General features: G+C 34.5%; 1 protein-coding gene across 1 annotated transcript in view; it reads right to left on the reverse strand.

Moving 5' to 3' along the window:
* The window catches only part of CFAP69 (cilia and flagella associated protein 69), a 66444-nt gene that overhangs the window by 554 nt on the left and 38175 nt on the right, over positions 1 to 27715 (reverse strand). Inside the window, exons 13-22 of the mRNA XM_068549995.1 lie at positions 26727 to 26891; positions 23744 to 23862; positions 22054 to 22172; positions 9287 to 9368; positions 6507 to 6699; positions 5363 to 5500; positions 4708 to 4784; positions 3324 to 3521; positions 1520 to 1606; positions 120 to 224 (exon numbers count right to left, since the gene is read on the reverse strand). Coding sequence (XP_068406096.1) covers positions 120 to 224; positions 1520 to 1606; positions 3324 to 3521; positions 4708 to 4784; positions 5363 to 5500; positions 6507 to 6699; positions 9287 to 9368; positions 22054 to 22172; positions 23744 to 23862; positions 26727 to 26891 — 1283 coding nt within the window. The remainder of the gene's footprint in view (positions 1 to 119; positions 225 to 1519; positions 1607 to 3323; positions 3522 to 4707; positions 4785 to 5362; positions 5501 to 6506; positions 6700 to 9286; positions 9369 to 22053; positions 22173 to 23743; positions 23863 to 26726; positions 26892 to 27715) is intronic.

Below are 27715 nucleotides of genomic sequence, written 5' to 3' on the forward strand. Positions count from 1 at the left end.
TATTTGATATTTGAACAGCAAAAAGAAAAAATATGAGACAAAACCCCATAGAAATAACATTCTTTGGGGACTAAATTTAATATCTACTAAGAAAATTTATGGAGAAAAAAAAATCTTACTGTTGTGTTAAGGCCTTCAATATCTGTCCGGTGAAATATTGCATTTGATGGACGCTCACTGTATCTAGAGGATTCTATACCTTTCTCTTGAAGTCTTTTTGCTTTCTGAAGATTTTTAAATTAGAAAGAAAATAAATTAATTGCTATTAAAGCATTAACTATGGTACAATGAAGTGTACAAAATATATGTAATTGTGTCTGTTTTATGCTTTATTAGTTAGCACTAGCGTTTACTCATTTACTCATTTAGGCGAAGAAAATAGTTATTAACAAGTTATATCCTTTGTACATTGCAGAAAACACCTGAAAATGTTACTGAGATTTCCATAGGTACTGGTAATATATGACCAAGGGATAAAGCAGATCCTAAGGAAATCAGGTTCAATTTTTTGTGCATAATTGAATAAGCTACTAAATTTACAATAGATGATACATGTTTTCAAATTATTTTGCATAAATTAAATACTAATTCAGTACACTTAAATGTTTCAAGCATTCAGAATAATGCAAACTATAATTTGCTGCAGTTATAGTCAAGCTCAATAGTTGAGGCACTAGAACAGGCTAAATTCAAGGTAACAAATTATCTGCATGGAGGGGGCTGATTTTAAAGTTGGGAAGAACTTTTAGTGACAAAGGGGAGACATGGTACCTTGAATAAGCTTGTTCTTAATTTTGGTTTTGCTATTTTAATATGATTCCACTATTTTCGTGGGCTAATATAACATTTAACAATTTCATATCTAGAGGAAGAATTGTAACATTATATAAAAGTGTATCCCAAGTATTAATGGAAAAGTTGGAAAAAAATTAATGAGATTTTTGGAAATCTATGCTGCTTCTTACATATTTCAAGTGAACAATTAGCATTATAAACTGTTTAGATTAGTTTCTAGTTTATTGCTGAAGCAGGTTATCACATTTTCCCAAAGGGGTGTTTATCCCAAATTCCCACTTAAGCTTTAATATAATGTTTCTTTTGGTGGTCACAGAGGGGAAGCATCCTTGAAGGAGAGAGTAATATGGACAGTTGTTTTTTGTGTTCTTCACTCTGCTTCTTACAGAAAGGATCAGTAAATAAGAAGGCTCAGAATGGAAAGTAGGAGCACATTTCTCCTGCTTATTCCTGACTAACTCTCATCTCTTTTATGCAAACCAGGAACACCATCCTTGCTTCCCTCCCTCCCACTGCTAAGCCAAATGAAACTCAGAGTGGTATCTTCTGTAACTGTGAAAAATGCAAAGTTTCAGTTAACGCCCTAAACTGCAAATGAGGATCAATAGTGTTGGTATTCCACACAGAAAGATCAACAGAAAAAGGTGAATGAATAGTTATCCCTAAAAAAGTCTGTCAGAGTTGACTGTTTGTTGTGGATATTGTAATATTTAAAAAATCCTACCTTTAAAGTTTTAACATTTGATGTTCTAGCCAAGAAATTTTCCCATGATTTATTAGCCAATTCTCTTTGCTTGTGTGTGGCTTGTACCTGAAATGAGAAAGATAATTAAGAGCTCCAGTTTCTATGAAAGGATACCAAAGGGCTTGAATACTTGTATTTTGAAGGAAGACCTAGTTTTTGCCAACGTAAATTTTAAGGTCAACCAGCAAAAGGGTTAGAGTTTAACAACTTAAAAAACAGAAGTCTTAAAATGGAAAAAACTCCTTCCCTCACTATGTGGCCAAGGTTTGAACCGCTCCCCATGAAATGTAATGCAAAACTGTTGCTATAAAAATACAAAATATGAAAATAACAATAATCCTTCTCAGCAAGACTGATAGTTTCACATGATTATCACTTGTGAAGACAGAGTATAATCCAGAACAAGCTACATAAATGACCCAAGAGCAAATTCACAGGAGAAAATAAAGAGTTTTCTGCTGCCACTGACAATAGTTTAGGCAAGATTATATTGGTAAAACTGCTTCTAATTTACGCCTTCAGCAAGACAGCAATTTTGTGAGAGTGCTGAGTTTGTTGTGGTGATGCAGTCTAGGGAGGTAACTACTGACAAAGGACAAAGACTACGGTTCCCAACAGGCTCTCCACTAAATATATATATAATCCGAGGACACATGCCCTTGGTTGGTATACAATAGACTATTAAGTTTAAATTATGAACCTAAAAGTATTTAATTAAACAACTGCTAAAAAATAAACCGGGTCAGAGCCATGATAACAAATCAACGATAACCAACAAATCAGCAATAGCTAGTCCACACGGCAGAATCCTGCCAATTCAACAGAACTAATGAGGAGCAGAACTTCTAACGGGTTACTCCACTTAAAAGCAAATGAATGGGTTAAACGGCAGCATCCTTGCAATAAAAACTCTTCACAAACAAAACTTTTAAGCAGGGAGTTATCTAAGAATTTATAGGTGGATGCTAAGTTCCACTAGACTGAAGATGTAGACATTTAATAGTAGATGTAAAAAGATCAGACAATAGAAAACACTTTGGAAATCACCTTAAAGTGTTTTAAATACTTAATTTTAGTCATAAAAGATCACCAAGCAGAAGTGGAGAATCTACATCATCTTTGTATCTGTGGACAAGTTCACTTAAATAGTCACTTAACCTATTTGCTCAAAAACTTCTGATGTGTTGTTTCTTACCTGTGTAAAGCTTCGGGAGAATGGCTTATATTTTCCTGACAGGCTTTTTCTGATTAGCTAAAGTCAGAGACCAGATTTGTAGAGTGCTCACAGTATATGTTTTGGCACTGAGGTGAGGAGAGGCTTGTCGATGTGCCTATGATTGGCACACTAGTAAGGGCCTATCACAGAGTGAGGGACGAGGGCCAACTTTCTCAATGAGGTTATACATACAGTCACAGAGATACACCATTTGTCAGAATTTGCTAAGTGTATACATTTAAATAGACCACAATTTTTGGAACTCTGTTTGACCTTTCAAAAAATGGAAATGTCTCAGGTGTCTACGTTTTAAAATGTAAGCCTGTAGAAATCAAATTATAATGCCATAAAGCACCACTGAGTATAGTAATTGAATTTCAAGCTATTAACTCCATGTTTTCTTTAAAAACTATACAAAGACACTGAAAGTAACTATAAAAGAAAATTACAAGGTAACTCTTAAGTGCTGAAGCATTCACAAGTAAGGCAAATATAACTTATGGATAACTTCGACTAGTTTATACATTGAAATTATTTTCTTGTGCCTCATTGGCATCTGTGGCTTACTTTTGTATATACTTTTTGTTCGTTTTGCACATCTTGGCGTGCTTGGCTTTCAATCATCTCGCTTTGCAGAGAAGCAACCATCTTTCCAATATTTTCTGATGCTGTTATAATAGATTCCAAAATTTTTTTGTCTGTAGTGACTGGTCTTAAGTTTTCTAATTTTATTTCTTCATATATTTCATTCCATATTTCTCCAATCTGTCATAGCAAAGTTTAAGAGTTTTAAAAAGTTAAATTAACCAAAAATAAATAATATAATTTTACGTAACCTAAAATTTATTTGGGTGATCATTCCAAAGTTAACACTTAACTGAACCAGCTTTTCCTAACTTACTCCTTGGGAATAAGTTAAGTGCATTGAGAATGATTTGGGGCAACAGTTACATTTGAGTATTCAGAAGTAATTTACCTAATGTTTTTCAGTGATAAGTACTCACGGGTAAGGTTCCACTACCTAAGTGTAGTTTATTGCTCTCATCACTGCGCTCTCCTTTATAGACACTCTGTTTTCACAGCTGCACAAGTTGTTGCTTTAGTCTCATCCTCCTGAAGTACAGATGCTTTCCTTCTTAAAGCCCTGTTTGAAGGCTAGGTCAAGCTGAATTTGTAGAACAATGAACATGGGGATTCCTGGGACTCTAGTACCCAGCCACCCTGAGAAACAGGGCCTTGTCCCTCACTTTCCAGCTAACGTAATACTTGAATCTAAAACTCTTAACATGTTGGTTTCATCATGCTGTAGCTCCATCTCATATTCTGGGTTATCTGGAAATTACTGTGCTTGAGTATGTTTAAATTTAGAGAAAAAACATACATCCAGAATAGGGATAAAATTCAACCTTGTTTTCCTTTTTTATAGAGGTTTATTCATTTACAGCATTCAAATACATAGTACTAATACTAGTAGAAGAGAATGTTTACTTGGAAGGACTTTCCTAAAATTTCAAAGGCATTTATTTACCAAAAAGTATATAACCAGCAAAGTAAGCAACTCTTTAATTGATATTTGATCATCATACAATGTAATGATAAAATAATACTTTAATAAGTATAAATCATTTATAAGTAATAATTCATTCAATTCTAGCTCTTAATACCCTAGCTCTTAATACCCTCTAAAGAGAAGAAATTGTATTTTAAAGATTCTGTTAGGCTTCTATGTCAGTAACATCCATCTTCTTTTATAAACTAATAGTTGGATGAAATCATATCCCATGGAAAATACCCAATCAGTTAATTGTATGTTCCTTGAATAGTAGCAGATGTAAAATGAAAAATAAAAACTACACAGTACGTGGATGATTGCTCACAAATAAAAATAGATCTTTCCCAACTGATGTTTTGCCATACTAGATTTTAATAACAAGGTTAAGACGGTACTCACTTTAAAATCAAGGTATCTATGTATGATACAGAGGGTAACAAAATCTTCAGCAGATAAGCCAGGTAAATTTTCAAAATCTAAACAAAGTTTATAAAGAGAGATTTATGTTAACAGAGCAAGTGATTCCAGAAGGCATATATTTATCATAAAAACAAATGCAAATGATTGCTTTTGATTTCATCCTGATTTATGAAAAAGTTACTTCTGTGAGCTTCTGGCTTCCTCCTATAACAAACAGCTGCCAGGTCATCCTTATCTAGTCATTAGAAAAGGAATACTTTCTGTGCTGTGGTCAGACCATGATATTGTGCTTCCACAATCTGAAGAGTGAGGACTTTTTTTTTAATAAGAAGCAAGGTTAAGTCCTCAGGTGATTCAGAATTCTAGTGTTTAAGCCTAACCATCTAAAACTAACTGCCTTTAATCCTGCTGCACTCTGGAATTACCTGGGGAGCTTAAAAAATACTGATGCCTGGCCCCAAACCCAGAGCTTAAGGGTGTAGCCTGTGTATTGGGATAACAATGGAATATGCATTTATCTGTATAAAGGGACTTTTGTTCATCATATATGAAAAATGGACTTCAAAGCAAAATCAATTTACAACACTCAGCAAAAAAAGAGAGGCTCTTGTGAACTTGACGAGTAACTTCTTACCTAGTTTGCCCAACACAGCATAAATTTTTGCTCTGATATTCTCAGCAACATCCATAACTGCAATGGTTGGGCAGTTAGCAGGCAGTGGTGTGATTTTTTGCTCTTCTTGAAAACTAGTAAATAGAGGTTTCTTTGTATCTAATCATTGGATATCATGAAAATATAGAAAAGACAGATAAAAACTGTAGTAAATTAATAATTTTAAGATTTTAGTCTAGACATCATAAAATATATAAAAATATTGTAACAGAGTACAATACTGCATGATATATGGTTACTCCTTTAAAAGCATAAATAATCAATAATTTCTTCCCCATTCTGTTGCAAAACTTAAAGCTTTCATTTTTAACTATTTATGTAAAATATAAAAATTTCACAAAATTACTTTTTTAAAAGTGAAACTTTCACGTAAAAAACTTTTCTAATTTTGAGATCCAGAAATTGAACACTGTCAGTTTAACAATGATGTAATCTCCTATTTGCTTTTGGTTTCTATATATTATGCTATAAATATAAAAACTATTTTATGATGTTATAGATCAAAAGTTAGAAACAATAAAAATGGATTGAAGATAGAAATCATCAGAAGTTAAAGGGGAAGTATTTTCACTTAAAAATAAACATACTAACAGATGAAACTATAATAAGAATTGTAAGAGGTTTAGAAAATATAATGTAGCATTATAAAATAGATAAATGAAATATAAATTCTGGTACTATAAACTTCATTAATTTAGAGTCTAGTAATTAAAATTTATGAACATTTGATTTATTTTTATTTAAAAGTTTCTTCTTTCATATAAAAAGTAAACTGTATAAATATGAATCAAAAGAAATGTACAAAATACAATAAAAATTGTTCTCAAGCACTCAACTTATATCCCAACTTTTATTGGTAAATGAAATATTACTGAATATACTTACAAAAGCAGGTAACTCAAAGACAGTTCTTTAAGAAGTACTGTTAAGTTTTTTATTTTCAATTTAAAGAATATAATCAAATACCAGTTCCTGAAAATATTCTATAAAAATATGAACCTGCTACTAATTTACTTAGTATGGTGTAAGTCCCCATACTCTCCTAAGATTGCTTTTTAAAAATACGGATCTAATTGCTTCTACAAACAATTATAAATACACTTACCAACGATCTTCCCATGTTTATCACGTTTTACTCCTAGTTCTTTTTCTTCCTTTCTCCACAATTTAATTAAAAGACTAGCAGCTGTCTGATCCTTCGTCCCTCGCCAAGCATTGACATGAGCCGCAGTTTTGGGATTATCACAAAATTCAACCATTATTCCAAGTATTAGATTACAGAATTTTTTTTGGTTCAACTTTTGCAAGGAAACAGAAAAAGAAAAATGTTGCAATTAATATTTAGAATTACTGTCTTAAAAAAGAAAGGAGAAACATTTGTATTAATCAGTAGGTTTCTTCTAAATGACTGCCTTATAAAATTAAGACTCTAAGTATGATTTGTGACCATCTCTTATTAAAATAAATACCATTGTAATGAGTCCATTTTCAAACATTAGGGATTCTTAAAAAATAGAAAGAAAAAGATTCAATATAATTCTGATGTAGTCATAAACATATGAACAAAAATGTAATTGATTTAGCTGAGTAGGAAAAAGAGAGATTATCAAAATAAGTGAAAATGTTCATTTTAAGTGAAGCAAGGTCAATGGTGCTATGCATAGGACTCTGTAATTATAGGATCTTTCCAGTTTACCTGCTTAATTAAAGTTTGTAAAGTCGTCTCATCCTAGCTATAACCTCATTGTTACTAAGAGACCAACTGATGGTAACTCCAAGTGGCAGTCACATGTGAAAATAAATCAAAATGAGGTATAATTTTGTATTTTGAAACTCAGCATCCATAAAGGAGTATTTAAGCACTTAAGAAAAATTATCTTATTAAGCATATTTTCTCTGTTTTCCTACAAACAGTTTTCAGCAAACCAAAATTTAGGTATAGAGAAGTCCAACCAGAGCAATGGCCTCCACACAGTAATGGTTTCTGTGTGAAATATTTTTGGTTGATTAACTCCTACAGTATACTGCTAATAGAATATAGCAAAGGAAACATGTAACCTGTTGTCTGAATTGCAAACATTATCCGTTTCCTCTTTCATTAAATTAAGGGTAATAATATTACCTGCTTTAGAGAGTTATTATGATGAGTTATATGAGACTGCCTGTCACATAGTAAACTCTCAATGATATTTAACCTTTATTAACAATTGCCATTTCACACTGAATAAATATTTTAGCAGATTGTATTAAGCAGAATCCTCAATCAAGTGAGTTTTTTATTCCTATACTTCACTTTCAGGAGAAAGAGGCAAATATCAAGGGTTGAAGTTTATATAGGAACTTCATTAAAGAAGATTTGTAATTTGTAGTTAGCTTGGTTGGTTTAATCCATGTTAAGTGCAATCTAATAATTACATTCTTAACAATAGAAAACACAACAAAAATATGTCAGGAACTGTTCTAACTAATGCATGTATATGTGTACACACACACACATAATCCTTCCACCAATGCACGAGGTAGATAATGTTATCTCTGTTTTATAGATGAAGAAATTGGTAGCAGAGATGTTAAATAATTTTTCAAAGTTACACAGCTAACAACTATTAGAGGCCTCAGTCAGACTGATTCCAGCCTGTGCTCAAAACCACTGTGTTATATGGCCTCTCCTACCAGCCTTCATGCCTTTCCATCCAAGAAACCCTGATGGTGAAGGAGAGTGGACACAAGTAAGAAATGTCTTTTATGTCTTCTATATAATATTAAAATAAAATATAATTATTTAATATGTACATGCATAATATCATTCCTCACTTCCAAATCTTAACTAGAAGCTAGATTCCAGGACGATATGCCTGGAATTAATGTTGTAGCTTTGAGAATCCCTGACACTGACCATGTGCCTCTGGGCATACTTGTACGCTAGTCAGAGAAACACGGTGAGCTGTATGTCATTTAGGACTACATACGTCCTTCTGTATTATGTTCAATTTTCTGAACTTTCAAAGGGTTTCTGGTTATGACTCATTCAAGGTGGGTTATTTTTATTATTATCATTATTATTTACTTGTTTTTTGTTTGTAGTGTTTTATATCTAATGAGTTCACTCTCATCTCTAGTGTAAACTAATTTTCTTTCAGAGTTAAAAGGACACAGATAACTTTAGTATCTTTGCTAAGTCAAAGTAGGTTTGTTATTCTGTTAATAAAATCAAGAATGGTGGCAATCATAGGCAGTGACATAGCTAGAACTCTGCATGAGAATATCTCCCAAAGTTTTACTGAAACAAAAGTATACTTTTTCTTTCATATCATCTTAACTATGGACCCACTTAGAATTGAGGCTAGTAGGGGATTACTGTAAGGATCTTTGCTGTTCTTCTCAGCTGCCTTCCCGGAAGGCTTAATATGCTCACTTCTGCTCATTCTGTAAAACAGTGTATGACACACCAGATTCTTCACATTACCTACAAACTATACACAGTTTTTAAAAAATGCTGATCTTTACTCCTTTGTCTAAGGTGACCCTTTTAATACTAAGAGAAGAAGCTAGAAGTTATTAATAAATGATTATTGATTTTTAAATAATCTAGCTGTTTCTTTAAAGTTTCATGGGGAAAAACAAAACAAGACAGAACAAATTCTCTGCTGTCATGTGTTTGGGAACACTGACCTAAGTAAACTGGTTTCTTCACTGGAGGAATTTTCAGACTCTACTATGCCAATGCATACTATGAAACTCCAGGAGGGATTTTTGTTTAAAACAAACATTTGAACACTATTTGAGGGCACATTTAATCACAGAGTAGTGTTCTGTGATACTCAGTTGGAAAGAGTTAATAAAGACATTTATTTTTTGTTTCACAATTGTTATAATCATACTTACTGCCATTAAATCCAAAAGGAGAAAAATGCCTTCCTTTTCAAGAAAGTAATCCTCTGAGGGGTAACATCCCAAAATGCAGCACCTTAAGTAAAAAGAAAGTTATTCATTTAAAAAGGCTTTATTGTTAAATTCAATTTGTGAGTTTATTTCTATTAAAATATCTTTTCAAAGAATATTTTTTCTTCATTTCCTTAAATCAAGCAGTTAATTTCTTTGCTTAAAAAATTGAACTTTGAAGGGACTTTGTCAGTGTAGTTTAATTTCAACTATTTAAACACTAATATCGTTTAATTATTTTTCATAACTGCCTATTTCTTTCCTGTAGATGCAATATTCTCCTCTGCTTTCCTGATATTAATCATTCTTAAAGGTCTCCTCTGTTGCTCTATTAACTTTTTCTTCAAGCTTTATTCATTTACTGTCTATCTTTTACAGTGCTGGCATGCCTGAAACATTTGTTGTTTTTAATTACATCTTTTCTTTGCATATGATATTATTTGCTGAAGTGCCTGCTGCTTAGGCCTGTGCAGCTCATATGGAGTGAGGGACTGAAGTTGCTGTCAGGGCTACTTTTACTGTTCTCCTGGGTGGGGGATGGATATGGGCTGAACAGGCTGGTGCTGGTGGTGGTGTTGGTAAACAGGCCCTAATCTCCCTCTAGCCCTCCCAGGCCTTGCAAGCCTGCTGGGGTCAACCTGTATACCCTTCCAATTTAACGTGGTATCTATCTATCATTCAGTAATAATGTGATAATTATTTAACATGGATCCCTCTTGGAAAAAAAAAGAGACCCTGTTTCTGCTGGCTGTTTTGTGATGGTGATTGTGTGAGGGTTGGTGCATAAAGGCCATCAGCTTGGCCCCTCTCACTCAGGTGCTTCCAGATTTTACCATCTCTGGGTATGAATCACACTTTTTTTGTTCCCACTTTTGAAGTAGTACTCTCTGATGCCTATCATGGGCTGCCTTTTGCCTCTTTAATTCATAACAATTACAGGAAGAGAAGAAAATAGAACATCCTTGTCTGTTCAGAAATTAAATAATATACTTCTAAAATTCCCAAAGATTGAAAAGGAAATCACCCTGAAAATTAGAAAATAGTTTGAACATAATGATAATACAAATAGAACATATGGAAACTCGGCTGGAGCTAATAAAACCATGATTACAGGAGAATTTACAGCCTTAGATGGATATATTAGAACAGAAGAAAGGTTGAAAATCAATGATCCTGGCATCTATCTCAAGAAATAGAAAAGGTTGAGATTGGTTCAAGATGGCGGAGTAGAAGGATGTGCTCTCACTCCCTCTTGCGAGAACACTGGAATAACAACTAACTGCTAAACAGTCATCGACAGGAAGACACTGGAACTCACCAAAAAAGATACCCCACATCCAAAGACAAAGGAGAAGCCACAATGACATGGTAGGAGGGGCGCAATCACAATAAAATCAAATCCCATAACTGCTGGGTGGGTGACCCACAAAGTGGAGAACACTTATACCACAGAAGTCCACCCACTGGAGTGAAGGCTCTGAGCCCCACGTCAGGCTTCCCAACCTGGGGGTTCGGCAAAGGGAGGGCGAATTCCTAGAGAATCAGACTTTGAAGGCTAGTGGGATTTGATTGCAGGACTTCGACAGGACTGGGGGAAACAGAGACTCCATTCTTGGAGGGCACACACAAAGTGTGCACATTGGGACCCAGGGGAAGGAGCAGTGACCCCATAGAGAGTGAACCGGACCTACCTGCTACTGCAAGGGGTCTCCTGCAGAGATGGGGGTGGCTCTGTCTCACCGTGAGGACAAGGACACTGGCAGCAGAAGTTCTGGGAAGTACTCCTTGGCGTGAGCCCTCCCAGAGTCCGCCATTAGCCCCAACAAAGAGCCTGGGTAGGCTCCAGTGTTGGGTTGCCTCAGGCCAAACAACCAACAGGGAAGGGACCCAGCCCCACCCATTAGCAGACAAGCAGATTGAAGTTTTACTGAGCTCAGCCCACCAGAGCAACAGCCAGCTCTACCCACCACCAGTCTCTCCCATCAGAAAACTTGCACAAGCCTCTTAGATAGCCTCATCCACCAGAGGGCAGACAGCAGAAGCAAGAAGAACTACAGTCCTCCAGACTGTGGAACAAAAACCACATTCATAGAAAGATAGACAAGATGAAAAGGCAGAGGACTATGTACCAGATGAAGGAACAAGACAAAACCCCAGAAAAACAACTAAATGAAGTGGAGATAGGCAACCTTCCAGAAAAAGAATTCAGAATAATGATAGTGAAGATGATCCAGGACCTCAGAAAAAGAATGCAGGCAAAGATCAAGAAGATGCAAGAAATGTTTAACAAAGACCTAGAAGAATTAAAGAACAAACAAACAGAGATGAACAATACAATAACTGAAATGAAGACTACACTAGAAGGAATCAATAGCAGAATAACTGAGGCAGAAGAACGGATAAGTGACCTGGAAGACAGAACGGTGGAATTCCCTGATGCAGAACAGAATAAAGAAAAAAGAATGAAAAGAAATGAAGACAGCCTAAGAGACCTCTGGGACAACATTAAATGCAACAACATCCGCATTATAGGGGTCCCAGAAGGAGAAGAGAGAGAGAAAAAACCTGAGAAAATATGTGAAGAGATTATAGTCGAAAACTTCCCTAACATGGGAAAGGAAATAGCCACCCAAGTCCAGGAAGCACAGAGAGTCCCATACAGGATAAACCCAAGGAGAAACACGCCGAGACACATAGTAATCAAAGTGGCAAAAATTAAAGACAAAGAAAAATTATTGAAAGCAGCAAGGGAAAAATGACAAATAACATACAAGGGAACTCCCATAAGGTTAACAGCTGATTTCTCAGCAGAAACTCTACAAGCCAGAAGGGAGTGGCATGATACACTAAAAGTGATGAAAGGGAAAACCTACAACCAAGATTACTCTACCCAGCAAGGATCTCATTCAGATTCGATGGAGAAATCAAAAGCTTTACAAACAAGCAAAAGCCAAGAGAATTCAGCACCACCAAACCAGCTCTACAACAAATGCTAAAGGAACTTCTCTAAGTGGGAAACACAAGAGAAGAAAAGGACCTACAAAAACACACCCAAAACGATTAAGAAAATGGTCATAGGAACATACATATCGATAATTACCTTAAACGTGAATGGATTAAATGCTCCAACCAAAAGACAAAGGCTTGCTGAATGGATACAAAAACAAGACCCATATATATGCTGTCTACAAGAGACCCACTTCAGACCTAGGGACACATACAGACTGAAAGTGAGAGGATGGAAAAAGATATTCCATGCAAACGGAAATCAAAAGAAAGCTGGAGTAGCAATACTGATATCAGATAAAATAGACTTTAAAATAAAGAATGTTACAAGAGACAAGGAAGGACACTACATAATGATGAAGGGATCAATCCAAGAAGAAGATAAAACAATTATAAATATATATGCACCCAACATAGGAGCACCTCAATACATAAGGCAACTGCTAACAGCTCTAAAAGAGGAAATCGACAGTAACACAATAATAGTGGTGGACTGTAACACCTCACGTACACCAATGGACAGATCATCCAAACAGAAAATTAATAAGGAAAAGCAAGCTTTAAATGACACAATAGACCAGATAGATTTAATTGATATTTATAGGACATCCCATCCAAAAACAGCAGATTACACTTTCTTCTCAAGTGCGCATGGAACATTCTCCAGGATAGATCACATCTTGGGTCACAAATCAAGTCTCAGTAAATTTAAGAAAATTGAAATCATATCAAGCATCTTTTCTGACCACAACGCTATGAGATTAGAAACCAATTACAGGGAAAGAAACGTAAAAAACACAAACACATGGAGGCTAAACAATACGTTACTAAATAACCAAGAGATCACTGAAGAACTCAAAGAGGAAATCAAAAAATACCTAGAGACAAATGACAATGAAAACACGATGATGCAAAACCTATGGGATGCAGCAAAAGCAGTTCTAAGAGGGAAGTTTATAGCTATACAAGCCTACATCAAGAAACAAGAAAAATCTCAAATAATCAATCTAAACTTACACCTACAGGAACTAGAGAAAGAAGAACAAACAAAACCCAAAGTTATCGGAAGGACAGAAATCATAAAGATCAGAGCAGAAATAAATGAAATAGAAACAAAGAAAACAATAGCAAAGATCAATAAAACTAAAAGCTGGTTCTTTGAGAAGATAAACAAAATTGATAAACCATTAGCCAGACTCATCAAGAAAAACAGGTAGAGGACTCAAATCAATACAATTAGAAATGAAAAAGGAGAAGCTACAGCAGACACCGCAGAAATACAAAGCATCCTAAGAGACTACTACAAGCAACTCTATGCCAATAAAATGGACAACCTGGAAGAAATGGACAAATTCTTAGAAAGGTATAACCTCCCAAGACTGAACCAGGAAGAATTAGAAAATATGAACAGACTAATCACAAGTAATGAAATTGAAGCTGTGATTAAAAATCTTCCAACAAACAAAAGTCCAGGACCAGATGGCTTCACAGGTGAATTCTATCAAACATTTAGAGCAGAGCTAACACCCATCCTTCTCAAACTCTTCCCAAAAACTGCAGAGGAAGGAACACTCCCAAACTCATTCTATGAGGCCACCATCACCCTGATACCAAAACCAGACAAAGACACTACAAAAAAAGAAAATTACAGACCAATATCACTGATGAATATAGATGCAAAAATCCTCAACAAAATACTAGCAAACAGAATCCAACAACACATTAAAAGGATCATACACCATGATCAAGTGGGATTTATCCCAGGGATGCAAGGATTCTTCAATATACGCAAATCAATCAATGTGATACACCATATTAACAAATTGAAGAATAAAAACCATATGATCATCTCAATAGATGCAGAAAAAGCTTTTGACAAAATTCAACACCCATTTATGATAAAAACTCTCCAGAAAGTGGGCATAGAGGGAACCTACCTCAACATAATAAAGGCCATATACGACAAACCCACAGCAAACATCATTCTCAATGGTGAAAAGCTGAAAGCATTTCCTCTAAGATCAGGAACAAGACAAGGATGTCCACTCTCATACTATTATTCAACATAGTTTTGGAAGTCCTAACCACGGCAATCAGAGAAGAAAAAGAAATAAAAGGAATCCAAATTGGAAAAGAAGAAGTAAAACTGTCACTGTTTGCAGATAACATGATACTATACATAGAGAATCCTAAAGATGCCACCAGAAAACTACTAGAGCTAATCAATGAATTTGGTGAAGTTGCAGGGTACAAAATTAATGCACAGAAATCTCTTACATTCCTATATACTAATGATGAAAAATCTGAAGGAGAAATTAAGGAAACACTCCCATTTACCATTGCAACAAAAAGAATAAAATGCCTAGGGAGACAAAAGACCTGTATGCAGAAAACTATAAGACACTGATGAAAGAAATTAAAGAGGATACAAACAGATGGAGAGATATACCATGTTCTTGGATTGGAAGAATCAATATTGTGAAAATGACTATACTCCCCAAAACAATCTACAGATTCAATGCAATCCCTATCAAATTACCAATGGCATTTTTTACAGAACTAGAACTAAAAATCTTAAAATTTGTATGGAGACACAAAAGACCCCGAATAGCCAAAGCATTCTTGAGGGAAAAAAGCGGAGCTGGAGGAATCAGACTCCCTGACTTCAGACTGTACTACAAAGCTACAGTAATCAAGACGATGTGGTACTGGCACAAAAACAGACACATAGATCAATGGAACAAGGTAGAAAGCCCAGAGATAAACCCACGCACCTATGGTCAACTAATCTATGACAAAGGAGGCAAGGATATACAATGGAGAAAAGACAGTCTCTTCAATAAGCGGTGCTGGGAAAACTGGACAGCTACATGTAAAAGAATGAAATTAGAACACTCCCTAACACCATACACAAAAATAAACTCAAAATGGATTAGAAATCTAAATGTAAGACTGGACACTATAAAACTCTTAGAGGAAAACTTAGGAAGAACACTCTGACATAAATCACAGCAAGATCATTTTTGATTCACCTCCTAGAATAATGGAAATAAAAACAAAAATAAAGAAATGGGACGTTATAAAACTTAAAACTTTTGCACAGCAAAGGAAACCATAAAGAAGACAAAAAGCCAACCCTCAGAATGGGAGAAAATATTTGCAAATGAATCAATGGACAAAGGATTAATCTCCAAAATATATAGACAGCTCATGCAGCTCAATATTAAAGAAACAAACAACCCAATCCAAAAATGGACAGAAGACCTAAATAGACATTTCTCCAAAGAAGACATACAGATGGCCAAGAAGCACATGAAGAGCTGCTCAACATCACTAATTATCAGAGAAATGCAAATCAAAACTACAATGAGGTATCAACTCACCCCAGTTAGAATGGGCATCATCAGAAAATCTACAAGCAACAAATGCTGGAGTGGGTGTGGAGAAAAGGGAACCCTCTTGCACTGTTGGTGGGAATGTAAATTGATATAGCCACCATGGAGAACAGTATGGAGGTTCCTTAAAAACGTAAAAATAGAATTACCGTATGACCCAGCAATCCCACTACTGGGCATATACCCAGAGAAAACCATAATTCAAAAAGACACATGCACCCCAATATTCATTGCAGCACTATTTACTATAACCAGGTCATGGAAGGAACCTAAATGCCCATCGATAGACGAATGGATAAAGAAGATGTGGTACATATAGACAATGGAATATTACTCAGCCATAAAAAGGAACAAAATTGGGTCATTTGCAGAGACGTGGATGGATCTAGAGACTGTCATAAAGAGTGAAGTAAGTCAGAAAGAGAAAAACAAATATCATTTATTAACACATATATGTGGAACCTAGAAAAATGGTACAGATGAACCAATTTGCAGGACAGAAACTGAGACACAGATGTAGAGAACAAACGTATGGACACTAAGTGAGGACAGTGGCGGGGGCGTGGGGGTGGTGGTGTGATGAATTGGGAGATTGGGATTGACATGTATACACTGATGTGTAGAAAATGGATGACTAATAAGAACTGCTGTATAAAAAAATAAATAAAATTAAATTCCAGAAAAACTAAAGAAATAGAAAAGGTGAAATTGAATGAACGAAAAAACCCCCACAGAAATTAATTAAATATAAAACAAAATAAAATAGAAATAATAATGCACACAGATTGATTCTTTAAAAAGACTAATAATATTGATCAACTCCTGGTGAAACGCATCAAGAAAAAAGCGAGAGGGAGAAGGCAGAAATGATTAATACCAAGAAAGGAAAAAAAAGCATCACTTTGTATCCTACAGACATTAAAAATCCTAAGCGGATTTTACAAACAGCCTTATGAGAGTAAATATGAAAATTTAGACAAAATAAATGAGTGCCTAGAAAAAGACATCAGAACCTATGCAAGAATAGAAAGCCTTAATAGACACACACATATTAAAGAAATGAAATCTATACTTCAGAATCTTTCTACAAAGAGAACTCCAGGCACAGATGACTTAATCGATGAATTCCACAAATTATTTAAGAAAGATATGAAAACAATCTTACACAAACTCTTTCTAGAAAAAATATTTCCTGTTTTTCTGAGGTGAAAATAAAGTAAATACCAAAACCATCCATGGAACATTAATAAAAAGGAAAATTAAACTCACATTACATGGTACCAAAAAAAAAATCTAAAAATATTAGCTAATTGAATCCAACAACATAGAAAAAGAAATAATACACCATAACCAGGTCAGACTTATTCAAGGAATACAATGTGATGGACCACATTAACCAGAATAAAGGAGAAATAGTATATGATATCTCAATAGAAGTAAAAGTGATAAAATTTAAAGTCCTTTCATGATGCAAATGAATAGACAAGAACTCCTCTCAGTTAAGTTCCTAAGAAAAGGAAAAAGATCCGATGCCCAGTGTTACTAATTAAACATTGGACTTATTACTTATCTTTTAGCCAAAGGGAATTGAGTTGTGCTGTAATAAAAGACACATAAATAAAACTATTTATCTTAGTATAACTGTGAGGTATTAAGTAAAAAAGGGATAAAACATCAAGTCATTTTCTGCAGTAACCACTGAATCCCAATGTATTGGTAGATAGTAAGGATGGTACTCATTAATATTCATCTCTAAATTTTTTACTATGCTTAATACAGCACTTTGGTCAATAAGACTTTGCCGTTGAAACCTAAGATCAGGTTATCATTTTATCACTATATCCCTCTCTTCTCTGCTGTAAAAAAGAAACTAGATATTTGATTAGCCCCATTGTCTATGTGTATCTGGAAGAGAGCTGAGTATTCCAGCTCTCTATATAAAAAGAGAATTTGCAGGGGATAAATCTAGTTACTTCATCTTATGGAAAGTAATATTCATCAGAGTTTCACCCCACCCCATGTTTACTGAAGTATAACTGGAATTTTTTAATCTGCATATACTTATTATATATAATTTGGTGAGTTTGTACATATGTATATACTTGTGTTACTATTACCACAATCCAGGTAATAAAAATATTCATCACCTCTAAAAGTTTCCTTGTATCCCTTTGTGGTATTTTTTTTTTTTTTTTGTAGTAAGACCACTGAACATACTAGATCCATGCACTTAACAAATGTTTAAGTACACAATACCTTACCTTAACTATAGCCGCTATATTATAGAGCAGATCTATGAGCAATATGTTGTACTGCAGATCTCTGGAACTTACTAATCTTGTATGACTATAACATTATACCTGGTGAATGATAACACCTCATGCCTCCCTCACTCCATCATTCCACTGTCTACATACTGTTATCTACTTCTACACTTTTATTTTAGATGCCTTTTATAAGAGAAATTATGTATAAGAGAAATCCTTCTGTGAATGACTTATTTCACTTAGCATAATGTCTTCTAGGTCCATCCATGTTCTTGCAAATGGTAGGATTTCCTTCTCTTTTAAAGCTGAGTAATATTCCATTGTATGTATATACCACATTTTCTTTATTCATTCATCTGTTGATGGACATTTGGGTGGTTTCTGTATCTTTGCTATTGTGAATAATGCTGCAGTGAACATAAGAGTGCAGCTATCTCTTCAAGATCCTGATTTCAGTTCTTCTGGATATATACCCAGAAATGAGATTACTGGATCACATGGTAGTTCTATCTTTCATTTTCTGAGGAACCTCCATACTGTTTTCCACAGTGGCGGTACCACTATGTCTTTCACCCCTTGGTTATGTTTACTTTTAAGTATTTTATTCTTAGAAATTGCAAATGTGATTGTTTTCCTAATTTCCTTTTTTGGAGTAGTTCATTATTGGTGTATAGAAATGCAACTGATTTTTATATGTTAATTTTGTATCCTGCAACTTTACTGAATTCATTTATTAGTTCTAACAGTTTTTTGGTAGAGTCTTTAGTGTTTTTTACATATAAGATCATGTCATCTGCAGAGATAATTTTACCTTTTTCTTTCTGATTTGGATGCCTTTTATTTATTTATTTTTTCTTGCCTAACTGCTCTGGGTAGGACTTATAGTACTATATTGAGTAGAAGTGGTGAGAGTGGGCATCCTTGCCTTATACAGATCTTAGAGAAAAAGCTTTCAGCTTTTCACCATTCAGTGTGTGATATTAGCTGTGGCCTTTTCATATACAACCTTTATTGTGTTGAGGTAAATTCCTTCTCTACCTAATTTATTGAGAGTTTTTATCATGAAAGGGTGTTGAATTCTGTCAAATGCTTTTTCTGTATACATTGAGATAATTATGTGATTTTTGTCCTTTTGTGATATACCACATTAATGTGGTATATCACATTGACTAATGCATATATTGAACTATTCTTGCTTTCCAGGGATAAATTCCACTTGGTCATGGTGTATAATCCTTTTAATGTGCTCTTGAATTCAGTTTACTAATATTTCCTAGAGGATTTTTGCTTCCATGTTCATCAGGGATATTGGGCTGTAGTTCTCTCTCTTTTTTTTGGCCACACTGCGTGGCTTGCAGGATCTTAGTTCCCTCACCAGGGATTGAAACCAGGCCCACGGCAGTGAAAGTGCCGAGTCCTAACCCCTGGACTACCAAGGAACTCCCAATTCTTTTTTATGATGTCTTTGTCTGGCTTTGGTATTATGGTGATGCTGGCCTCATAAGACGAGTTTGGAAGTGTTCCCTATTCTCCTACCTTTCAGAATAATTCTTCCTTAAATTTTTGGTAAAAATCACATGTGAAGCTCTCTGGACGTGGGCTTTTTTGGCTGGGAGGTTTTTGATTACTGATTCAATCTCCTTATTGTTATTGGTCTGTTCAGGCTTTCTATTTCCTCTTGATTCAGTCTCAGTACATTGTATATTTCTAGGAATTTATCCATTTCTTCTATGTTGTCTAATTTGTTGGCAGATGGTTGTTTACAATAGTCCCTTATGATCTTTTTTATTTCTGTGTTATCTGTGTGATCTCTTTCATTTATAATTTTATTTCAGTCTTCTCTCTTTTTCTCTTAGTCTAGCTAAAGTTTTGTCAATTTTCAAAAAAGTTTTGTTATCTCTTCAGAGAAGCAACTTTTGGTTTTGTTGAGTTTTTCTACTCTCTATTTCATTTATTTCTGCTGTAGTTGTTATCATTTCCTTTGTTCTGATAACTTTGGGCTTGGTTTGTTCTGTTTTATAGTTCCTTGAGGTGTAAAGTTAGGATGTTTGACTCTTCTTTTTAAACATAGGGATTTTTCACTATAAACGTCCCTCTTAGTGCTGCTTTTGCTGTATCATGTAAGTTTAGGTATGTTGTGTTTTCATTTTAGTTTTTCTTGAGAAATTTTCTAATTTCCCTTTTATTTTTGTCTTTGACCCAGTGGTTGTTCAAGAGTGTGTTGTTTGATTTCCATGCATTTGTGAGTTTTTCTGGTTTCCTTTTGTTATTGATTTCTAGTTGTATTCAGTTGTGGTCAGAAAGGAATGATTTCAGTCTTCTTAAATTTGTCAAGACTTGTTTTATGACCTTACATGTGATCTACCCTAGAGAATGCTCCATTTGTGTTTGTACAAAAAAAAGAAAAAAAACTCTGTGTCTCCTCTCAAAACTACTCTAGATACTTCACTTAGGGCCACCAAATGTGTAGGTTTTTCCTACACAAACAAATTCTTCAATTCTCAGTGGACATTAACTGGGTGTCCTACAATTCAGTTCAATTCAGAAACTATCTACCTAGAGTTAGCATCAGATCTCACAGGTTAAGGGTTCAGTCCCACAAGACTGTGCTGCTTTCCTTCCCCAACCTTAAATTCCGGTCCAGGTTGTCACCTGTGCTTCTGATAAACCAGCTATAGAGTAGCTCACAGATCTCAGAAAAATAGTTTACTTACTAGATTACTAGTTTATTATAAAATGATCCAACTTGGGAACAGCCCGATGGAAGAGATGATCAGGGCAAGGTATATGGGGAAGGGGCGTGGAGCTTCCATGCCCTCTTTCAGCACCTCCAAGTGTTCACCAACCTGGAAGCTCTCTCAATCTCATAGTTTAGGATTTTTATGGAGGCTTCATTATGTAGGTGTAATTGATGAAATCAGTGGCCATTGATGGTTAAACTCAATTTTCAGCCTCTCTCCCCTCCCTGGAGGTTGAGGGTGGAGCTGAAAGTTACAACCCTTTAATTAACTATATAGTTAGTTCCCCTGGCAACCAGGCTCCCATCCTGTGGTTATCTAGGGGCTTTCCAAAACTCACCTCATTAACATAAACTCAGATGTAGTTGAAAGGGGCTTGTTATGAATAACAAAAGATACTACTTTCATCTTTATTACTCTGAAACTGTTATAGGAACTGAGGATAAAAGACCAAATATTGTAACAAAAGATGTTCCCATTGCTCTTATTAATTAAGAAATTACAAGAGTTTTAGGAGCTCTGTACTAGAAATGGACCAAATACATATTTTTAAATTATAAATCACAATATCACAGTGATTGAAAAAAATGTGTTTTCTGCTGTTATTGGTAGAATGTTCTACACACATCTGTTAGGTCCATTTGGTCTACAGTCATGAGTTTTTTTGTTTGTTTGTTTGTTTGTTTTTAAACTAATGTTTTGTAGTGTGGCTCTCATGAATTCCACCCAAATAGAAGAAATGCGTTAAGTGTTAATGATATAGGAAACTCAACTAATTTTCCCCAAGACAAAAGTTCATAAATTAATGTTAAGAAAAGTAGTATATATATATATATATATATATATATATATATTTATATATATTTATATATATTTATATATATTTGCCCTTTGGAATGCTAAAATGTTTGGGAAACAATATTGATTAGGAAATACCTAATCAACTGGTTTTCAACTTTTTAAGATACGATGAATGAGGAATTCAGCAGTCTTCAAGAATAAGAAGAATACTGTATGAGTAATAGTAGATGCTTGTGTTTTCCCAGGCCAGGGCAAAATGGAATGCATTCAAATCACAAAAAAACAAGGATTTAAGTTTAGATACAAGAATGGTTTTATATTTGAGTGATGGACAAGACTACTTTCCAAAGGATATTGGTAAGTGTCATTTCTGGACTACTGAAAAGAAAAAGGCTTATCTTTCTGCTGTAGTTTTGAGGGAAGAAAATTGGCATACATAGCTGCCAAAAGACGTAATTTTCTTTTACTGTGATTCTATCTAACATGGGTACAGTAATACTCACCAAATGCTGTCCAATGTACTAAAAAGAAGTACATTATAGCCTAATCCACTCTGTAACTTCTTGGGGTCTGTTTTCATTACATGAAGAATTATATCCACTCCTTCAGTTCCAAAAATTTCCTAAGAGATTTATTTAAAATTATTTCTTGAAATAAATAAATAATCCTTTCCTTTCCCATTTCATCCTGTCCCCTAAAACTTTTTCTACCAGAAAAACACAACAACATTTTTAGGAAAATAGTACTGTAATACAATTTTTTTTTCAAATTTGTACTCACTTGTTCTCAGGAATTTAAGACAAATTATTGTAAAGCTAGTCATTTTAGAGAGGATATCAATCAACATGTCAGTTTAATGCCCCTTTATATTTTTTCCCTTTCTCTTTCTTTAAAAAAAAAATAAACCATAAGGCTTGTCCCATGGTTTTCTTCCACATTGTAATGAATGTAATCTAACATCATGTCAGATGAGTACTAGATAGCAACAACTAATTCAAGGGGTTAAAATTCTATCATGGAAGATTTTCCAATGTTCCCAAGAGAGAAATAAATTTATAAATAGCAGTTAAAACCTTTAATAATGTATGTGATGTTATCACCAATTAATATTTGTCTGTTACCAAGTACCTTTCCTATTGTCTTGTCATTCAGTTCTGGTTCCCAGTAAGCAAGACTATGAGTATTTTCCAGAAGAACACAGGTGCAGGGTGATAGAATATAAGAAGTTCCACCAAAGCTTGGAGCTAAGTATGTGTTTACTGTTCTTTTTTGCCTCTCCCTCAAATCACTCTATTGAAACCTTCATAATTTTTAATTTTTATCTTTCCAAATCTATGTCTTGCTATTTAAGTTATTAATCTCTGAGACTCAGAGTTTGCTATGGCATTAAAAAGATCAAAGGGAATTAAGCTCTTTTTTCTAACTTTTAGTTTTAGGTATGAACCCAATTCAAACCCAAAACATCATTTATAATGGTACAGCCACTCTGGAAAACTATTTGCCAGTTTCTTCAAAACATACACCTATCTTATGATCCATTAGTTGCACTCCTAGGTATTTATCCAAGAGAAATGAAAGCATTATGTCCACAAAAAGACTAGTACAAGAATGTTAATTAAAGCTTTAAACATAGTAGTCCCAAATGGAATCAACCTAAGTGTTTATCAATAAGGGAATAGAGAAACAAATTTTGTTGTATTCATACAATACTATTCAGCAATAAAAAGGAATGAATTATTGATACATGCAACAACATGGATATATTTCAGAAATATGGTGCTGGCTGATAGAAACCAGAACTAATAGAGTAAATAATCATGTGATTCCATTCATATAAAGTTAAAAAATAGGCAAAACTAATTTATGGGAATAGAAATCAGAAAAGTGGTTGCCTGTAGGCAAGTGGGGGCATGGCTGCTAAGCGGCATGAAAGAATTTTACAGGGAGATAAAAATATTCTATATTTTAATTGTGATATTGGTTAAATGGATGCATACATTTGTCAAAACCTATCAAACTATATACTTAAGATCTATATATTTTACTGTATGTAATTATACTCTTAAAAAAAGAATATTAAATCTTCGTAAGATTAAAAAAACACCAACATTTATGGACATTTACTAAGAAGAAGTTCATAGTGTTATGTGATTGAGAGATCTGAACAAAACTTTGATTCACAGGCATACATACCTTCCTAGGAATATGATGTTCACAAAGACCAGATAAAATAAGTAAAATATCAGATTGAATTTCCAAAAGAATGGCCTCTTCCTTATCATTATACTTGCTTATTGTATTTTTAAAGATTCCTGATTTGAAAAAAGTTAAAGAATGTAAAGTTATTGAACACTGTATTTTTATTTTGATCAATTACTGTTCTGAAATTCTTTCTTATAAAATTTCAACTAGAAAAACTATTTTTAAAAGGGCTATTTTCATTGTATGGTTTCCTAGAAGCTGTAGACAGAAGATGATAAATGGATTCTTTGGGCTCTCAATACAATCAGTAGGCCCATATATATATAGAATTTCTAGTACATAATTAATGGTGTGTCATTAAAAGAAGCCCTTAACAACCTGATACTTCACCAAGCAAACAAAACTGTTTAAAAATATGCAGTTTCATGAGGCAAAGATGCGTGCCTTTGCAAATATATGACCAAAATGCCTGATCATAGCTTGCCTCATCTCTTCTTGTCCTTGTGGTCAACAGGGTCAATCTTAAGCAAAGGTGGAAGACATCCCTAAGTACGTTTTCTATTCCTGTTACTTCTTTCTGCATCGTCTCCTTATGTCTACTCGAAGGCATCTTCAACAACTTAGGTAGCAATATTCCCATGTTCTTTAAAAGCTCTCCTTCCAATCAAAATTTTAAAAGACTTGAAAATAGCCACTTACATTGATGGAATGTCATTCACAATAAAATTTTGCCTCAAAAAAGGACTTTTCCTTTAAGCTTTGTATAAGGAACAAAAGTCATTTTTCCTCAGTTACTAAGGGATCACTGGCATTAGCAGGAAGATGTGGAGCTATGTTTCAAAGTAAAAGGGCCATGGAAATCACAGCCTATTTCCACTGTTGGCCCTGAAGGGACAATTCTTGGTCCTGTTAGGATGAATTACAGGTGAAGGATCAGAGTCTAGGAAGGCTAGGTGAGCATGCTGGAGGCCAGGGCAGAGGCATGCCATGGACAGAGGGCCTATGCTCCCTTTTTAGGACACCTTCTAGGAATCCAACCTGGCTGGCCTTGCATCTGCTTCTCCTTTCTAGATTATCTCCTCTTCTTCCTACCTGTGTACAGGGATGTCACTTTCCCTGTTGTCTGTAATAAATGTTATGTTAATACTGAATTATTTTCTTAATATTTCGGTATCCTTTAACTCTCTACATTTACCCTCTCCTTGCTCTATTCTAACCATTGGATATATTTTTCAGATTTCCTCTTTCTAAGGTAGCATTGCACATATAACTTCCCTAATCCAAACCGCTAATAGCTCACCATGCTTAAAGAGAATGAAGTTCAAACTCTATTATGGTATGCCATTCAAAACTCTTTCTTGCTTGGCCTCTGACTAGACAATTAACTTTATCTCATATTATTTGTCTTCATAAAACTTTGACTCCACTTAAGCTAGCTCTGAACACATCATCATGTATATTTTGGCTTCATGTCTCTGTTTATGCTGTCCCCTTGCTTGAAAGACCATCTCTCTCTCTCTCTCTCTCTCTCTCTCTCTATTTTTTTTTTTCCTCTTGAAACCAGCCTTACCCTCACACCCTAACTCATAAAGATTCTTGTTAAGATTGCCCAGCCTTGAAGACTACCCTGTGGCATTTACTCTCTGTATTACTCACTAGGTGCCTTACTAACAGTGCAGGGTAACACATGCTATCTTTCTATGACATACATCTTTCCTTTTGTTTTCATTAAGGCAAGGTCCTGAGAGTTCTGTTCTATACATGTTTATGACACCAGTGCCTACACAACAGGTGTATAAACATTTACATTTACAATGCAATTACTATTTGTTGAGCTTATTACTACTATAGAGCCTCTGTTAGACTCTGTAAGAGAAGGTTCCTGCCCCTAGGAACTCACATAATAAAGATCAGCTTCTTTCAAGTTAAACGGAAAGGTCCTAAGAAGAAAAGAACCCTTGCTATTTGCTCTCCCTTCCCCACTTGCTACCCAGGTAAGATTAAGACTTCTTCTTGGATATATGGAAAATTGTATTCATCCAGTTAGGCTGGGGCCTTCACACTGAGTTCTGTATCATGAAATGTGCACAGAAGTGATAAAATCTACTTTCAGGTTTGGTCATCCTCCAATAAGCTCATCAAGAAAGTGAATGTTTTTGCCTAGCCCCCTTTTCAATATCCTCATTTTGCTTACTAGTAGTATTATTAGAGGGCACCACCCCAATCCACTAATGATGGAAGAGCAGGCACTGAACAGGTAGAAGAGTTTTTGAGTAAGCATTTGTAATTAATTGACATCCAGCAAATTATATCACCTACTCATGAGGCGGTCACTGAACACGGATATGACAAATATAGCTCTTACTTCTCAAAGTCAGGAAAGATTAGGGCCAGAGAACTATTAATTTTTTAAATAACAAAAGGTAAAAAGCTTTTGCTTAGGTGTTCTGAATTTTACACTGAACTCGCATGTATGTATGTTGGAGATAAAGTGACGTAGCACAGTCAACTCTTTAAGTTGAAGATGAAGGATATCCTGATATTTCACATCAGAAAACCTATGTACATTTCTGTATACACCAGCGTACCAGTATTCTGGTAATGTCAAATGCACTGGAAAATGTAATGTTATCCTCTTTTAAAATGACTCCAAAAGGCCTGGCCAAAAAGTGGTGATCTTACTCCTAGAAGAGTGAAATATAACACTAGCCCATTAAAAAAAAAAAAAAGATAAAGATAATCCTAAATGAAACGGTATCTGAATTAAGTAAACAAATGTTTAAAGGATAAGTGATCATGATGTTTCAGTAAAGACAAACTAATTTATAGCAACAGTATGAAACAAAAATCAAGAAAATATTCAGGAGTTTGTCAGCTATAGGACAAAATAAATGTGTAGAAAAACATTTCAAACAGAAGTTCTAATTCATAAACATTCTACTTTCATCAGGACACAAACATGTTACGTTTTTACCTATCAGTTGCTGAATTGCTCTCTTTTCACAAAGATCCTTGTTTATGGTCTCATGCTCAAGGTAGACCATGGCTCTCAAGAGTCTTAAACTGTAACGCATCTGGGCAAACTTGTTTCCACGGCCACCTGTACCATGAAAACTGTTCCCATGACTAAAGAAGGAATCTGTAGGGAAATATTAATAGTTACTTTACATCAAGAAATTTAGATTAGACATCTTTTATATCTATATAAGTTTAAAGAGATGTTAAAATTTTGTCATACTTCAGGGTTTTTTTTTTTTTAGAGAAGTAAATATGATTCCATCCCCCTCCTCTTTCTATTTCCAGTACAGAAATACGTGTTTTTAAATTTTACTCAAATGTATCATTATTGTATGTATCTTTTGTAACTTGTTTCTGTTACTCAACGTTGTATTTTTAAAATTATTCACATTGTTACAAGTAGATCTAGATCCGCTCAGTTTTAACTGCTTTCCACATCCAGTTTATAAATAACAGTTTATCCATTCACTAGTACAAATTGCTATAATGAACATTCTAGTTCATGTCCTCTTGTTCCCACTGAGAAGTGTTTCGCCTGTGACACCAGAATCATATAGGGTATACCCACATGGAATTTTATTAAAGTTGCCAAATTGTTCCCCAAAGTGGTTATATGGATACAATGTATAAGAAATAGATTTTTCCCAATCTATTAAATGTGAAATGGTAGTTCATTGTTATCTTAATTTGCAGAACAATTACATTTCTCTGATTACTGGTGGGGTTGAGTGTCTTTTAATTTTTTTTTGAAAATTTGAGATTTTCTCCAAAAATTTTGAAGAATTTTCTGGCAATCTCTATTGTTTGCCTACTTCTCTACTGAGTTATTTTCTTTTCGATATGTAGGAGTGCTTTATGAACCTGAATTCTAATCATTTATCAGTCAGAGTGGTGAGTAAATGTCTTCCCTCAATTTATAGATTGTTATCTTATTCAGATTTTGTC

The sequence above is a fragment of the Eschrichtius robustus genome, chromosome 8 (genome assembly GCF_028021215.1).
Source record: "Eschrichtius robustus isolate mEscRob2 chromosome 8, mEscRob2.pri, whole genome shotgun sequence".
NCBI classification, from domain to species: Eukaryota; Metazoa; Chordata; class Mammalia; order Artiodactyla; family Eschrichtiidae; genus Eschrichtius; species Eschrichtius robustus.